Genomic DNA, 18,531 nt, shown 5'->3' on the forward strand with positions numbered 1-18,531 from the left:
AACCCCAGTTCCGGGCCCCATGGTCCATGCACCCCCTTGGCTTAAGGCTTTGAATGTCTTTATCACCTTACATCAGGGGGCTTTATGTCAGGTTCCTAGAGGCTGATGGGGAACCCAAGCCCATCCTCTACTCTGGGTTCCAGCCTAGGGACCCTGTAGCTGGCAGCCAAGGTCTGCTCCCTCAGACTCATTGCAGACTCCCTGGGCGGCTTCCTACTTGTTCTATTGCCCAGAGAGTGACGGCAGACTCTCTCCCTGCAGCCCCTTTTAGCTGCAAATTTCCTGGCTTTATAATTACCACCCAGTCTTTCCCCAGCCGGGCTTCATTATCAATTAAGCCCCCCCCCACCCCCCTCATTAGTACTGCCAGGTATGTTAATTGGCCACTAAGGCTCACATTAACCCATTCAGGGCCTATCTGGAGTACACACATTCTTAGGCTTGCTACAAATAATACGCAACATAAAGAAACATCTTTAGAATGGACATAAAAAAGAAAGAAGGAATTATGTTGAGGGCCCAATCCTGTATCTTTTACCCAGGCACAACACCTTGTGCCATCGATGCTCTTGCAGGATTTAGCTTGCACGATTGAGGCTAAAACACTTTAATGAAAAGAAAAACCCCACACCAAAGAATATTAAACTTATAGGGCAATTTAGAATCTCTCACCCTCAGCTCCATATCAGTTTCAGTTAGTCCAGATTCAGTGCAAAGCTGGACATCAGACTGGTAGTTCACAAACAGAGGAATGCAGCTGAATAGCTTTTGTCTAACTATTGGAAGACAACAAATGCTTATGAACCTGAGCTCTGTGACCACTGTGCCTCATTAGAATTTGAACTTAGAGATATCAATTGTGATGTCCCACATGTTTATGAAAACTAATTTCACAAACTGCCATGGTGTAGGCAGCCCAGGGAAAGTTCACCAGCTGGAAAAAATAAATAAATAACTTCCTAAAAAAATGGAACACTAGAATTTGTATCATGGTTACAAAGACAAACAAAGAGCCATGCCATGATGCTGCCACGGTGGAATTCTTCACACTCTCTTGGTCAGTCATTTGACAAACCATTAGCCTCAGCATAAAAATACAAATTAAAAAGCACCGGCCCTGCAAGTTGCTGAGTGCCATCAACTCCCTTCTTGGCTTCACCACTGACATCAAGGGGAGTTATGTTGAAGCCTTTCAGGATTGGGATCTGGATTTTCATTTCAATTTTTCAGCATTGTCTGACCAATATTATTTTCATTGGGCTGATGCTTCACCACTGAGGTCACTAGGAGTTGTGCCACTGACATTACCGACAGCAGCACTGAGGAATACATTTGTGAACTTTCACTACATCTTGACTTTCCAGTTATTACTCCTCAGAAGAAGTTTGCGGTTCAACTTAGCAGCCTTCTGTTAGGGCAAAAGGTGCAACTGACCATGACCACTAGTGGCTCAGAACACCTCAATTTAGCTGCTATTGCTGGTAGCTGGCAGAGGCTCTGCACCCTATTTTGAGGGTCATTTCCCCCGAAGGTCAACACTAGAATTACACTGCAACCCAAGGCTGCCTTCTCGCCTGGGGTTGTATTGCAAACTCTGTGCAACATCACAGGGTGTCCCAAAGCATCACTAGTGTTCAGACACGAGAGCCATCGTACTTTCCTCTGGCTGACGTCTGCAAATAGAAGTCAGCCAAGGAAATGAAAGGAGGCAACAAGCCCCAAACATTTGCTGTACCAGGTGTCCTACCAAAACCAGCAACGGTGGGATTCTGATGGGGGCAAGCCCATAGTACCATCAACAGAGAAGAACAGGGGAAGCCAGCAGCCAGCCATGTCTCCAATAGAGAAATTTCTCCTCCCACCACTCATGGAAGTATGACTATGTCTACACTATATCACTGGCAGTGGACTGCAGTGTATGCATAGCTACACACCATGCTGAGAAGCACACCATGCCCACACAGCAGTGTGTAGCTACAGGTATCAGTGAAAGGTTCTGGCAGAGGGGGTCAGTGGGAAATGACTTCAGCAGCTGTCCATTGCTGGAGCCTTTTAGTGTGCCGAGGGAAGTATCTGGCAGGGTGGAGGCAGCAGGGAAAGGGAGAGCCAGAGACTTTCCCTGTTGCTGGAGTCTGCTGAAGGCTAAACACAGCATTGCAGAGGGCAGGGCACAGCTTGGGCAAGTAGAATGCCGTGCATGGTAATGTACTCGAGTAAATACCCACACTTTTCAGGCAGCTTTACGCTATTGGCTAAGCCATGCCTGCCCATCAACACTGCTATTTTTACCTGTGCTAGGGGGACTATGCGTGTCTACACTAAATGCCGCCCAAAGGGTGCAGTATCGCTGCACCCTATATGGAGCGCGGATCTCCTCCCACGTCCTCTCACAGCCTATGCAAGTGCTGTAGTAATGTGGACCAGACCTGGAATACAGAGCTGTAGCATGTGGGAAGTGAGGAGCTCATTAATATGAGTTCTCCTCCCTGCTTTGCAAATTCCAGGTGCGGAAGTGGGTATTTTTCCTTTGTGGCGCTCTGCAGTGACAGGTGGCCTGCTGTGCAGCTAGAACACGTGTTCTGGGACTGTCAGAAGGCTGTGGACTATTCTTCTGGAGAGGACACAACATTAATAAGCACAACATTCATTTTATTTTGTCAAGCTTGACGATGGGTGGCGGGGGGGAGGGTTGGGCTGCTGATTAAGATGTAAAATGTACTTTTACCCAGTGCTTTCAAAGTACTTTACAATCAAACATTGCTTCAGCCTTGTAATATCTATTTGACGCGGGGAAATCTGATTCCTCCTGTCTTAGAGATGGCAAAAGTGAGGCTCTGAGTGCCTAACTGACTTACCCAAAGTCACACTGAGTCAGTGCAAGAGCCGAGCCTAGAACCCCTGAGTCCTGAAGTCAAGTGCCTTACTGGTGCCACCGAGCCATACCATATCTGTACAGAAGTTCTGCTTTTTAAGCCACACACTGGATGCTCATGTATGAAAAGTTATTGATAATGAAATTAAGAACTAAAACAATTTCTCAAGTTAAGATAGGAAATATCGGACTGAACACAATGAAAGAAGATCATATACACACACGTTCAGACAGTGATACATAGGAATGGACACATATTTCATGCATTAACTGGGTTCAATTTTTTTAATGTAATTCTTTTTCCATCACAGAAAAAGGGGTTGAGAGGGTGGAGCTACAATGCAGCTCTACCTTTAAAAAAATTCTCAAATGGAATTCATGTGGGTAGGTTCTACAGCACCTAAGCAAATTCTGATTATAATACGAGATGCTCCAAAAGTAACCCCATGATGTACAAGTGAAAGTGATCAAACTGTATATATATATATATATATATATATATATATATATATATATATATAAATAAAGACACCTTTCAGCATATCTACATGTTCAAAGTAATTAACTACCAGTGATCAGAGAGGTCACTCCACTCTAGCAAGAGGCTGTTCACACGGGCTATTTTCCAACACAAAGTGAAATTCACCCTTTGCTCAAGTGTCTGTGCAAGGTCTTTTGCAACACAGTGCCCCTCTGTAAGAGAACTTGCACATGGGGGGTCCCTGTACCTTCTGCATGCTGGGGATGGTGGGCTATGCACTGGCTCTGACTATGTTAGCAAGGAAGGAATTGTTAAGGGTTGAAGAAGAGGGTTATGAGGCTCCAACAGCTGGGAACCCAGAGTAAGGGGGAGAGAGTCCGTGGCTGCCGTTTCAGTAAACGGGGTTCAGAAGCAGCCATCAAGGGCTGCCCTGTCCCCAGACTGAGCTGAGGATGGATTCATTGACCTTCTCTTTCTCTCCCCCACCCCCCCACACACGCGCTTCCTTTCAACATTAAAAGCCAATTTCCCTGTTCACTCTAGCTTTGTGTGGGAAGGAAAGGGGAGTAGTTTCAGCCTTAATGACTAATTTATGAGAGATTAACCAAAAAGGCACAGACTTTCTTTGAAAATGTTATCTCCAAGCACATAACGATACATGTTCCACCCACAACTTTGTTGGTGTAGGACAGATTCCTAGAAACTATAGAAACTCCAGAACATGGACTACCAGTTTGCGATCCCTGTAACATACATTATTACAGTGCTTTCAGCCTTCTTAACAAGATGTTCTTTGAATGTCTATATTGTTAAATAACTAAATTCAAAAGTTGAAGGGAAAATTCATAGTTTAAGTTTTAGATTTCTATATCATAAGGCAAAGATGCATTAACATTTTGAAGACAAACAGGAATAATGTTAAGCACCCAGCACTTCTGCATGACATTTAGGGACAGCTTCAGCCCCCTGTACATATAAAACATGTACACATAGGGAAGAGAAAAAAATCCCCCTGGTGCGTGAAAGTTGGAGACTGCTTTAGTACATTGTCATGTAAAGTTTCACTAAGACAGATAGTCTAAACTATAACATAAATATCTAAATATGAAGCCAAAATATCTTATGTTAAATGCACCAGAAATACTTTTCAAAGATATTGGTCTGTTTGACTCTCGACTGAACTAAGTAGAAAACAAAAACGTTGCAACTTCAAAATAAATCATTCGGCTATATTGATAACACAAGACTAGGACTTGAAAAGAGTCTTAACTAAATTTGTATTCCATGAACGAGTGATGGCAAAGTGTGCATTTTAAACTCTTTCAGTGGGAAAAACATACAATTGCTGGATTGTGCTGATAAAGACTCATTAAAGTTACACGTAAAATTAGCACTTTCTCCCACTCTTGCTTTCTCATCTTCTTTCATGACAACCCAACACTTGGCATAGCCTCCACTTCCCAGTCACTAAGGGCCTAATCCAATGTCTGATGAATTCAGTGGAAAAAACCACTGATTTCAATTATCGGGGGTAGCCGTGTTAGTCTGTATCCACAAAAACAACAAGGAGTCCGGTGGCACCTTAAAGACTAACAGATTTATTTGGGCATAAGCTTTCGTGGGTAAAAAACCCACTTCTTCAGACTGTACTCCTTGTTGTTTTTACTGATTTCAATGTTTATTGGATCAAGTCCCAAGTGCTCTACCCTTTACGAATCTGTTTTAGCACACCCACTCACCAATGCTTATCTCCCAATCAGGGTGTCTCCATAGTCTCTTGGAGATGAACTGCTGTCCACTGTTTCAAAATTGTCATAGATTTGGCTTGACCCTACAGCTCTCTGTCTCACGTGACTAGTCCCACTGGAGTAACGAAGACCATTCACGTGGGGCTTTGTTTGCAGTCCAATAAAAGGAAATGCATGTGCAGATTTCTACCCCTGCACAAATTCTGGTTGAAAATTAACTGATGTTAGGGGGACCGTGTGTGGTGTCTTAGATTGTAAGTTTTCTTCTTTGCTTGCTTTGTAAAGCACTATGCATACTTATGGAGCTTTATCAATATGTATTTATTCATATTGGACTTTTCCCCCCTTCTGTACTAAATCAACTGAATAAAATCATAACATCTGAAAAGGGAGAAGGAACTTTTTCATTGAAGTTTTTCAATTTAATTTTAAAATCGAATCTTATTTTAAAATATCACAGTTCTTTGCTGGCAACATAATCACCATAAGGTTAATCACAAACTCTCTTCCATTAAATGGTTACAACTTCTAGTGCAAACACAACTTTTTGCTATAGTCCCATATGCCCAAAGACACAGAAATTTTAACATCAGCTCTTTTAATTTTTAACAATTTAATGAACATGGGATTTTTTGTTTTAAACAGAGCACTAAATAAAATGATTCCTAATTATGGAATATCCATAGTATTACTATTTGCTAATCTGTTAGGAACAGAATTATTTTGAAAGCACATTTTAAAGTGTTGTATTAAGGATTTAACACTGACACAACCCTCATTCCATTCCCCACGCAGGCTAGTAAGAGATTTAATCTGCAGTCTTTACTCAGGCTAAGCCCCCCGCATCAGGCCCAAAGTTCGCAAGAATTTTACAGACACGTTTAAGTCTTTGGCAGCAGGGATCTGACCACTTTGAGCATCAGTGTCCTTTGCCAGCTGGTCAAAGAGAGCACAGATGCAAGGAAAGCAAATTGTCTGCCCACTGGCAAAAAAATACTGAGCAGCAGCAAACAAGAAAGTGTGTGTGTGTGTGTGTTGGAATAAATAAAATTAAATAGGAAATGTTTCTTGTTACATTCTTTGCAGTATCTATTTCTACAATGTTATTGCAGCAACAAAAAGCAACTGTTCCTTCTCTAAAATCCTGTCAGACTGAATTTTAAAGATTAATTACCAAGAACATAAGTAGAACGAATAACAATATTCATATAAAGCTACAAATGTTACTCCTTAAGAAAGTACCCAAACAAATAGTTCAATGGATCTTGGCAAATTAGGATAATTAGGTAATTATCCTCTCTCCCTTTGGTTAGTTAAAGAAGAAATGCCTGTGGAAAGGACACTAAACATCAGAATTTGTTATAACATAAAAGGAACCTTGTGGGTTAGCAGATATGAGAAATGAGTTAGAAAAATCGATGGGACAGGAATTTGCAGCTCATGGGTTGGATTGAGCTGGGAGAGGGAGTCTGTGTGTAGATTAATTAAATTCTGCAATCAAAGTCTTTTTCTCCCCTTACATATCCCACCATCACTATTACATGATCAACAGCTTTTTATTAAAGGTAATGCTTTCCCTTGCAAAATTCCACCGTGAATAACCTTAAGGTTGGATTTACTTTTCTAAATACTTCTTGCAAACGGTATGTAATCCAAGAGCACATTTGTTGGCTGTAAAGGTGTACAACAGCAATTTTTGCAATGACAGTGCAGAGAGGGAATATGAGATCTGTGTGCTAATGAGCTGACACTGCAGAGGCTAGAGCAATGTATTGTAGTGCACTACAAGTGCAGAGCGGACAGACATAGGCGGGTTATTTCTAGGGAATGTGATCTACAGAACCTTAAGCATAATTCAACATTAATGCTAACATACTCCATCAGAGATTATAATATAAACCTGAAACATGCTTCAGTGATGAAGTTATTATACATTTAAGCTCTTACATTCAAATTATTTTGACAAAGACTACTCACTCCCTTTGTGAGAAATTTTGAAGAAAAGATCTAATGTCTGTGTTTTACCTCCTTTTTATTTATATACAGCTCCAGTTACTTTTTCCCCTGGTGTTTTCTCTGCAGATGGATGGGTGCATATTTTAAAATATGTAATAAATCACCAAAACTTCACCAATAAACTTTAATTCAGCTTTTTCAGGGAAAAATTGAATCCTTAGTTGAGTGTTTTCTCTCTCTCTCTCTGCAGATATCATAACTCTAAATAAACAGATGGATGGAAAGCTACTGTAGATATATCAGCTCAGTACTGAGAATGGAAACAGGGTGTACAGAGACTCTATAAGAAAACCAGATTATGCAGTATTTTAATTGAAGAGGGGCATTAGAGGGAGTTTGGGGCAGGGGTTTTCTTGACCCTGAAGGAATTTTTCCCCCTTTTGGGATATTGCCAAATCACCCCTAGCAGAGGTGGCTTTTTATCTCGGTCTTGTGAAGATATTTAGAAGAACCTTTTCTTTCTTCCTCTAGAATGCACCAGACTGCACCAAGTGGGATGTACAGTCTTATCAAAACATTTTTCGGAGTAGGATGCCCTCTTGTTTCACTCTCTCATTCACACGCCCCTACCTGCAAATACTTCCAATTCAAAACAGCAGGGTAATGGCATTTGATGGTTTATGGATATTGACTAAAACCCACATTATGCTTGGACTACATATGGGACAGTCACTGATTCCCCCCCCCCACACAATTCCTTTCCATCAGCCCCTCACAGAGTCAGTCACAGTGATTCTTACTGGCGATGGGAATCAGTGGAGTCACTGCAGGTTTCTCGAATGTGGATCCCTGCCAATTGCAGATATCGATAAAAAGCTTGTGTAACAGCACTTGAGACAATTTATTCTTATTTTCAAGAGGAGTAAAAATGTTGAGAGAGGAACTTTCCTTCACTAATACACTGCCCCCTGAAATTACCTACTACTGCATTAGGAAACGACAAGCTGATTGAGGATACTTAGGCCAGACAGTTTTACATGTGAGCCATGCAGTGTGAAGAGCCATTAGTTCATCCTAGTACATTGGTATGTATGAGCATTCCGACTTTCAAAGATAATTGCTTGCAGATCTGAGAAGAAGGACAGCCCTTCTATTTATTTATTTGTAACTGCAAGGACCCTAAGTGTTCAGAAGGTAGGATTGTAAATATTCTTCTATCAGCATATGAGGTCAGTGGCATAGGTAGACCCAAGGTCACCTTTTCATTTCCTTTCTTCTATTTATTTACCCTCATATGTTATTGTTCAATACACTGTCGAAGTTGATATTCCCTGGACTAAGGTGCTTCCAGGGATTTAACTTTTCCCAAATTTCACCACACGATATGTTCCCTGGAATATGCAGCACCATTTTCAGTTTGCTACAGAAAACCAACTCATAAAATTGCTAAATTACCATAATTTTCACATGCTAAACAACCCTCAAACATGGTTAGCTCTCAGAAAATTAGCAATGCGCTGACTAAATAATAAACTGACCATTGACAAAGGGAGCATGGCCCACTTATCTTAAGAGGAACCTACAGAAGTTTAAAAAAAACCCAATTTAATTATTAATCAGCGTCGCTGTTTAATGTATTTAGTTTAAATCCATATAATTGATATTTAGGAAACTATATTTGAGATACAGCCTCTTGAAGGGATTACACTGATTAAGGATTAACAGCCAGATGTTTGTTGTAAGAGCTGTTGAGGCAGGATAGGATTAGTAAAATAAGATGCAAAGAACAGACATACTTTTTTGTGCCTTTTTTAACACATTACCAAATATTATAATTGGGTATCTTAGATTTTTAAGTCCTAATCCCAACCCCTTAAAAAAGGCTAACCCTGTACCATTAGGAAGGAGGCACATGGGGTATGTATTAGAATAGCAATCCACATATTTCACAGAAATGTCTTTACAGAATACTTTCGAACTGTCAAATTTCTGGCCAAATATTTCAAATCCAGAGGAAGTTAAATTATCTGGTCATCCAGTCTAACAAAATATGTACTTAAATTATAGTGATCTAGAGAGGCACTGTACAAAAATGATTATATCACAAAACAAAACATTAAACACTCTCTAAATTAGCAGTTCAAGATACGAGGTTTTAAACCTACCAATAACAATGTAGTACTGCATATTAGTACAATGCTTTCTTTTCAGAAAACTTTCCAAGTGTTCAGATCTGTATAACAACTTCATTCAGATATAACCACTGTTATGGGTAATTTAATAAGTCTTGCTAAATGCAGAACACACACCAAACTTTCAGGCAGGGATGTTGTTTCTAAACACACAGACACTCCTCTCCAACCTCTAGTTTGCATTGATTGCTACTGGAGAATCAAATTATATGGAATTACTGCATGTGCAGAGCTATTTTTCAAAATGCCAAGTTTTCTCTTCCCTTTCCCACTCCCCTCAGCTCTAACAGCATTCATCAGTTTGCAGTCTCGTTGGTTTTGATCAGGACTTTCTCCGTCAGGAAAAAAAAAGGAGGATATTTTAGGGTAGGAGGAGGCCAGTAAGCCCATCTAGCTCTGTCTCCTCAAGGTCACTTGAAAATGGCTTTTTTTCATGTTTTATTCCTACATGGTGTTGCTTGTCAAATTATGCAATTATGCTTAACAATAAAGTGATATGTATCATCAGCAGGGGTTCACTAAACTAAGACTAGAAATCTTGGCTTTATAAATAAGTCTAGCTGAAAACCATTAAAAAAATTTACATTTTTAAGGGGTGAAGAGAAGTGGTGATAAAACTTTCCCTAAGATATTATCCAACCATGCAATGCTGCAAACCCATTAAGCCTTTTGTCAGCACCACATTTGTTGCACTAGAGTACATGAAATATTAATTAGAGCTCCACTATGTCAGGGAGAATTTAAAAAAAAAAAAAATGCAGACAGGGACACCAGCATGCTAAATTACAGAAAAACAGCAGATACTTACAAGCATTAGTCACCGAAAAACTGTTGGAGGAGTCCAAATGGTCTACATGATAGTTCAAATGGAAGGGCTTTTCTGTGATATTTTGGTTTGTGTTGTATAACTGCACAGCAAATCGAAATGCACTGTGCTCCTGAACAGTATTTCTCATGAAAAGTCCACCTATGGCGAAAAAAACCAAAAGGACAAAGATCTGAAAAGGATTCCTTAGAAACAGCAGGTGTAAGGAGCTACATTTACAGGCCATATGTAGCAGCAGTGAACCCACGCAGCTAGAGAGGTGCATATAGTGCATATATTAAATCTGTACTCCAAAATTGTCAGTCTTGGGTGCCTAAAACTAGGCTCCTAAAGCCATATACAGGCGTGTAAATAAAGAAGTGCCCTGCTTTTCAGAGGTGCTGAGCACCCCAAACTCCCACTGAAATCAAGGGGAGCAGCAGGTGTTCAGCAGCACCTTTGAAAATCAGGCCACTTTTGTTTAGGTCCCCAAATGTGGATTTGAGAGACTAAATGTGGGCATGCCCCCTCCCTGCTTTTCCCATGTACAGCGTGCTGCTGTGGGGCAGGATTTCCTAGGAACATAGGTCAAATCTCCCTTTGGGTACTGAGGTGAACAAATCCGAAGAGTAATTCAGCGTGGCTTGGAGTCTCTTAACCCCCCAGGCCCATAGGCAGGGAACTTTTTTCCTACAGCTAAATAATAACGAAAACTACGCTCACAAAGCTCCCCTCTTTGTGCCATTAGTAGGCAGGCGATTGATTATTTTCCTGATTCTGTTGCACTGCCCGGCTCTCCCACGCCCGGTGCCAGCCTAGGGCGCACTCAGCCCCCTGCCTCTGGGCACGGCACGGCACGGAAGTCCTTCCACGCCGCTGTTTCGTTCTGTTCAAAACCAGGCAAGTTGATCCTGGGAGGTTTTTACAATTTCAGAAGAAACCACGCTGGTGACTTCCAGGAATGCGCCCGATGGAAAGGAAAATACAATCTCCCACCGCCCTCCCCAGAGAAAGTCCCTCTCTAAGACCACCAGGGATCTAGGAGAGCAATGCACCCGCCCCCTCCCCATTTCATGCAAACAGCTGCTTTGCTTTAACCAGACCCCTGTCTCTTCCCCTATGGGGGGGTGGGTCTATGTTTAATGCCTCGAGGTGAGAGAGTTGCAGCTGAAAAGGCAAAGGAGATGAAATAACTCGGCTCAGCTCAAGTTCCATTCCCGAAAAGATGGTGCTTACCTATGCTGATGGTGTTTGGAAATCCTCCCAAAGACTCCCCCAAAAGACCCGCCACCAAAAGCAGGAGAGTCTGAGGCACGGCTTGCCCCATTTTTCTTCAGCCCCGTCAATTCAGTTCCTAAAACGAAACTGACCGAACAGGCATGGGGCGCAAGGGGAGAGGCGATGAATACGATCAACGCTGGCGAGCCGGCGGCGGATGCTGCAAGCCCTCTCTTCTTCCTCTCCGCCCCAGCCGGGAAGGGCTCCTGGACTGCGAGGCTGGGCTTGCGCCCCTGTCTCTCGCCCCCCCCCCCCGGCGCAGACCCCCCCCCAAAAGCAGGGACTTCCTCCCCCCTCCCCCCAAAGATGGTGGGCAGAGAAGAGGAAACGATCGCCCCCTTCCCCGTCGGAGAGGCTCCTGCAATTGGGCCGGGATGGGGGTTATTGATCAAACTTGATCTGACGTTGAATGCAAGCCGCACATCCTTCAAGTCCTCCCCGCAAACTGCAGCCCCCCAGCCTGCAAAGCCCCAGCGCTGGCGCTCGGCCGCCTCAGCAGCAGCCCCGCGATGCAATCAATAGGCACACACCAGCCTCACGTGGACCAGCCTTTAAGGCTGCATTGCCCGTGTGTGTGTGTGTGTCTGGCAGACGAGGGGAGGGGGAGCGTGGGAGGGGAGAAAGGGGGGGCAGGGAAGAGAGGGAGGGAGGGAGGAAGAGGGGGAAAGGGGAGGAAGGAAGGAAGGATGAAGGGAGGACGGGGGACTGGAAAAGGAGAGAGCAGGGAGAGGCTGCTCGACCTAATCAGGGAGCAGCAGCAGCTGGTGCTGGTGCGGAACGCTCCCTGTGGAGCGCTGCCTGCCCCGGGGACCGACCAGTGGGTGCGGGGAATAGGAGGGGCAGGGCTGGGGAGGGGAAGGCAGCAGGGATGCGGGGTGTGTGTGTGTGGGGGGGGGGGGGGATGCAGGTTAAAGAAGACCCACTGGGATTGAGGGGGGAGGAGAAAAAGGAGACCCTTCAGGGGTAGGAGCGGATGGGGTGGGGGGAGGGATCCACCAGATAGGGTGGGGAGGGACATTGCCTAGGATTTGGGGGAAAGGGGAGGGGGAGAGAAGCAGGGAGCCACCAGGGACCATTCCTCTGCCCATCCCCATGGGCGAGGGTCTGAGTGGGGCACCCACCTGGGTTTAAAGGGTGCTGAGTGGGGCCCCACCAGGAAGGGGGGATAAAAGGAGAGGGTTGCCAAAGGGGAAACTCCAGCTAGTGGTGAGGGAGGCAGGAGTGGAGGGGTGAGGAAAGGGGGAGAGTGGCAGAGACGAGGCCGTGTGTGGAGGAACTACCACAGACCGAGACGGTGGGGGAAGGAGATGGAAAGGAGGAAGAGAAGGGGAGAAAATGGCTTCTAAGGAGGGAAGCCCTGAGAGATTGAGGGGGTGAGGAGAGGCAGCGGGGCCTGGACGGATGAGGAGGGAGAGCCCCCAGTGACAGGGATTGGGCAGAGGGGGTGTTAACACTGGTGAAGGAGAGCTCCAAGAAGCGGTGTTGGAGCCATTGGAAGGGGAAGCATTTGTGAAGAGGCGGGAGAGAGGGGGAACCACCAGGGACAGGAGGAAGATGGCAAAGAGAATCCAGCCCTGGAGAGAGGAAGGGATGAGGGGTCCCAGACTGGGTGCCTCTCCCTTTTTCCCAGGAAGGCTGCCTGTCTAGCACCTTGGCTCCTAGTTGGTCCGGCACATTTTTTTCCCCTCTTCCCCCCCCTGCTGATGCATTTCTGTAGATTCCCTTGTTCATTCGCCTCTGGTGCTCTGCAGAATAAAAAAGCTCCTTGTGAATGATTGGCTCATCTTGCTCATGAGGAATATTAGGCCCTTTCAAACCGGGTCTCTAGAGAATTGGATCCCAATGCAGTTTTCATTGCTCTTACATTTACTTTGCCAGGAAAAGAAAGATCTCGAGATAGCCCTGAGCATACAAAATGTAGGTTGGCCTACATGATGGGCCACAGGGGAATAGAGAGATAGGGTACAGATAGCAAAGTCATCCCATATGCCCTGATGAGTACAGGTTATCACTGTAGGCTTAGACATGCACGTGGGGCTATGACATTGCTATTGGAAAGCACAATTCTCGGAGGTGAAAATACTGCATTCCGCTCATGTTTGTTAATGTCTCAGCATAAAGACAGCTCTTTTCTTTTCATGATGCTTTGAGGAAATGTTGGAAATGGAGATGGAAGAGAGCTACTAGTCACCTAGTCCATCCCTTAAGCCAGGGCAAGATTGTTCCCTATTTGATGCCTCCCCTTCTCTGATTCCAGCAGGACATCCTTCCTCGATCAACCTCTGTCTTTGTTTAGCTCAGAGTCTACTTCCTTTGGTCTATGTTCTCTGTTACAGGTTAGTATAGTTTGTCCTGTGTATTGTAATTAGCTGCGGCCTTATAGGGTATGTCTACATTGCAATTAAAACCCCCGCTGGTCTGTGCCAGCTGAGTCAGGCCCACAGGGTTTGGGCTAAGGGGCTGTCTAATTGCAGAGTACACATTTGGGCTCGGGCTGGAGCCTAGGCACTAGGACCCTGCAACAAGGGAGTATGTACCTCTTCCAGTGCGCTAAATGCCCCCAATAACAACTATGTGGGTGAAACCAGACAATCACTATGCTCTCAAATGAGCTCACAGGAAAATGATAAAAGACAAAAACACCCTATCACCTGTGGGCAAACACTTTTCACAAAGTGATCACTCTCTAACTGAACTATCAGTCCTCATCCTCAAAGGAAACCTGCACAACACTTCTGAAATACAAGTCCGCAGGCTTAACTATTTAACTTTGCTAGACACTAAAAATCACGGTCTTAATAATGACACTGGATTTATGGCTTATGACAACAATCTGTAACTCACTAAACCCCCTTTTTGTCCAATGGGTGTTAATGGGCCAGTTCACCTGGAATGGTCCCTTACAATATATGCTAACTACTTATGCTAAACTATCTGTTCAGCCTTCTATTTAGCTGTAACACTGAGTACCTTTCCCAGACCTGAAGAAGAGTTCTCTGTAGCTAGAAAGCTTGTCTCTCTCACCAACAGAAGTTGTCCCATAAAAGATATTACCTCGCCTACCTTGTCTCTCTAATAGCCTGGGACCTACATGGATATAACACTGTATATTTTATAATCCAGTATTTCTCAACATTTTTCTGGTTGGAGCTCTCCTTCCTCTCTCCACTATATCAGACTCTCCCCCATTTCCACTCTTGCCATGACACATTTGCCTTGGTCTCTTTCCCCACATCACCTCAGTTCTATCCCTCTTGGCTCTCCCTTCCTACAGCCCCACTTCCCTTTGTCTTGCCTCTGTTGCCACATTTTCTCTCTCTTCTGCTGGAGACTGAGTGCCGCCTGCCTTACACACAGCCGGCAACACACAGGAGGAAATGCTGTTTAGTGCCATGGAGGTTAGGGCAGAGGAACAGAAAAAGCAGTCAGGGATGGAGGAGAGGTGGGAGAGCCCAGCTGGTGTCCATTAGAGGCCAGAAGGATGGGTGCTCCATCATCAAAGGAATCTGGCACTCTGCTCATCCCCAAACTGGGGAATCTAGTTATAATCTTTCTAAAAATATCTTCTCTGTCCAAAGGTGTTAATGTATTTTTTTTCATTATCAGTCTTCCTGTAGCCCCTATCACCCCGTACTGCTGGCATTGTTATCAATCACTGTGCCTTTCTTTTGGAAGACAGGTCTTCCAAAAGATATGTCTCATGGTGAAATGTGTAATAGCCTCCCTCTCGTTCCTGACCAGGATTTTGGACAACCCAAGAGACTGCCTCCCAGATAATCCTTCAAGTTTTACAGTAAACCCAGTCTGTCCTGGGACAGGTCTTTGGGAGTTCAGTTACTTTTGTGTGAATATTTATATAATGCAAATAGTTTATGTACTTCACTATGGAGTTTTAAGGAGTTCTAGGTCATACCATATTCTACCCGAACCTTACCTAACTAAATACAATCTAGATTCTGCAGTGTGGTCAGAGCTGCAATTTTTAGCAATTTGGGACACTGGGGAATTTTGAGCACTGTCTACCTGAAGTGGAGAAGTTAATGATTTATAATTAGATAAAATGTTCCAATTGTAACATCAAGTAATGGATTAGAAAAGGGCTGTGAAATTTGGGACACAACACACACATGGTGCTTTCTGACTGTCGGTGAGCTGTACTCATGACAATAATACAAAGTAATGACAAAATTCACAAAAGTGCAGAGGAGCTTGGGTGGTATCTGCTGGCATGAAACTCACCCTAAATGCACCAGGCTGACTTGATCCTTTTTGTAATTTCCATTTCTTAATTGCAAGGGAGAACTCCAGGCAGTGTAGTTCTAGCAGTTATTATGCTTCTCTTAACACAGTCCAATGCAGGCTATAGTTGCCAAGAAATGTACTGTCTATTGTGTCTTACTGCTTAATTTTTTATTTTTTTTTTACTACAAGAAGAACCTTTCAGCTAATCAGAATACAAAATTCTTCTAGCGATATTTCCTCATAAAATAGAGGAGACACAATTAACTGAACTTTATGTAAATGCCAGCATTTTGATTAGCTAACCTGATTAATTTTACAGTAGACAGCTTACAGATACAGCGATAGTGGAGATAGACAGAAGCAAAATGAAAGGGAATTAAGGAAGGATTTGGAGCAACAGATAAAAGGGAGTCAATGGGAAAGAATAGTGACAAAAGAGGAAGAGGGAGTGTGAGCACATTACAGGATTACTTACTTTGGGAAAGGGAAGGTCAAAAGGACATAGTAAAAGTATGCTAAAATTATGAATGGGGATAGAGCAAACTAGTCAAGCCCCCATATTTACCCTTTCCTGTAATGCAACCGGGGGGCATACAATGAAATTAAAAGACAACACAAATGACAGACTAGAAGAAATATGTTTGTGCCGTGTATGCAGAATATTGTTGATGAACGTAGCTCCATAGGTTTGCAAAAGAGAGTAAAACTTTTACATGAATAAGAATAGCAAATGCAATTACACTAGCTAGGAAAAATCAACCAGGGCTATCAAACCCCATGATTCATGGCAAAAACTGACTACCTCATGGGGTCAGGAAGAAATTTTCTCTTGGTGCACTAAGGGAAGTTATGGTACATTACAGAGTTACACTTTCTCTTGCATTGGTCACTGCTGGAGTCGGTATACAAGACTGCTGGTCTATTACTGCTATTTATTTGTTGTGAATTACAGACAATGGGTGAAACCCTGGCCATACCGACATCAACAGAAGTTTTGCCATTGACATCAATGTGTTCTGGCACAGCAGTATGTTCCTAGCAAATGGGAATTTTCTGTGAAAGTTTGGGGATTGCCAAGATGGGTTGAGCTATTCTGCCTAAGGAACAATGTGAAACAGGAGACTGACTTGTAGATGAATATATTGTATTAATACATTGTTAGAGTCCAGTCAAGTGTTGACATAAACAGGAGCAATTCACATTAGGTTAAATGGGAATGACAACCATTTTAGCTCAGAAATGACTATGGTGCATTCTTCATATTATAATAATCAAATATGCTATAATTGCAACAACAACAAAAGTACTGATGAAAAAATGGAAATAAGTGTGACCTTCTATAAACGTCTTCATTTTGCATGGGTATGGAGTATCTTTATTATACATACTCCTGTGTTACTGAAGAGTTATCACTCAATCATACTACAAATGGAACATTGCAGCCAATCAGATTAGATTCTAATATATGGAGGAAGAATGGTCATACGATTAAGCCAGAGGACTAAGAGTCTGGAAAATCTTGGTTCTACCACAGATATTCTAGGCCCAAAATACCAAAAGCACTCTGTTTCTGAGTACACAACTTTAGATACTGATTGATGACCTGATTTTCAAACCAGCCGAACTCCAACAGTTTAGGCAACAAATGGTCATTGATGACGCAGGTTTTGTTGCTACACTTAGAGGCATCCAAATACTTCTGAAAATGTAGCTGCTCTTGGTCTGATTTTCCTCATCTGGCAAATGGGGATAATAGGGCATTGGGAAGCTTAATTAATTAAAGTCTGGAAAACACGGAGATATTTGGTTGGTTGAAATGCAGAGTATCATTATCTCCCCATAACTGCAGAAACAATTTATACTAACTTCTGCACTCTGATTAATTGTGCACTAGACATTGCTGGCACAATGGAGCCTGACAATTCTTATTTAAAGCTGTACCTTTTCACTGCTAGTCTATATTTAATATTTAAGCAAACAGTACAAATCATAAAGTAATGTTGTCCATTATACATTATTAACAAAATCAACTCTCCTTCTTACACACATATACATGTATGCACATTTCAAGTGATTTTGGGAGTAATTATATCATGTTTAAAAACACTTCAGCCTTTGCTCTGTATCTGAGTGCTGAATACTTTTGTTTCCATGTGCCAGGACCTAAAAAAATGTATTTTAAAAAGTCATTGCATGTAACAACATTGTGGTCCTAGGCAGTGGTAATGATCAGTTCAGATGATTGTTTTACAATTCAGTAGGCTGATTGATTTTATCTGCAGTATATATCTTTCTAAAATTGTATGGCTCTGCCTTGAACAGCCCCAAACCATAGCAGAGATTTTATATTAATGTATAAGGAAACTGTCAGGTTATTTATTTGTATAAAGGTATTTTCTGTTCACACACAAACACACAAAAATACTGTTTTTTTGTTAGATCTAATCATTCCTCTGAAATAACGACAACCTAAACATTGCAGTATTCGGTTAGTCCAGGAAAACCAGTAAGTGAAATTGACTAGAAACAGTCCACATTGGGAGGCAGGCCCTTAACCTGCTTAAGAGCTTTTGAAAATTACATTAAGCACCTATCTGCATCTTTAGGTGCTTTAAAACCTTATGGCCCTTAGGACCCTGTCTCAAAGTAACTTTTGAAGATTTTACTGTTTTGGTGTCCTTTGACTAAAGAGAAACAAAATGGCAAGAACTCATATCAAACATGGCAAGAATGGGAAACAGATATACTCTTTGCAGCCAGTTGCCTTACTTAACATACCAACATTTGACTAAATTCCTATTTAAGCAATTTGGCATTCTGCTTGGTTTGGCCAGAACTGTACAAACAGAACAAATAACTTGAGCAAAAAGCCAGATCATGCTAGGGAGCTGTAAGTAAGTTTTCTGAATGCAGCTCTTTGCATGGTCCACGATGTGTGAAAAATACTAGAGCAAAAC

The 18,531-nt window shown here is 42.8% G+C and overlaps 1 protein-coding gene across 6 annotated transcripts in view; it reads right to left on the reverse strand.

Annotated features, from left to right (window-relative positions):
* GRIA3 (glutamate ionotropic receptor AMPA type subunit 3) overlaps positions 1-12,106 on the reverse strand; it is a 220,481-nt gene extending 208,375 nt beyond the window's left edge. For 4 of the 6 annotated variants that reach the window (XR_006283713.1, XM_043522305.1, XM_043522304.1 and 1 more), the window contains exons 1-2: positions 11,291-11,910; positions 10,058-10,216 (exon numbers count right to left, since the gene is read on the reverse strand). Coding sequence is in view for 5 of the 6 variants with exons in the window: in XM_043522305.1 (XP_043378240.1) it covers positions 10,058-10,216; positions 11,291-11,381 (250 nt within the window). In the remaining variant the exon portion in view is untranslated. Of the gene's footprint in view, positions 1-10,057; positions 10,217-11,290 lie in introns of all 6 variants that reach the window. The other 2 variants (XM_037909102.2, XM_037909101.2) reach the window with 2 other exon arrangements.
* Between the last annotated feature and the right edge of the window lie 6,425 nt (positions 12,107-18,531).

This window comes from Chelonia mydas, chromosome 9, assembly GCF_015237465.2.
Source record: "Chelonia mydas isolate rCheMyd1 chromosome 9, rCheMyd1.pri.v2, whole genome shotgun sequence".
Lineage (NCBI taxonomy): Eukaryota > Metazoa > Chordata > Testudines > Cheloniidae > Chelonia > Chelonia mydas.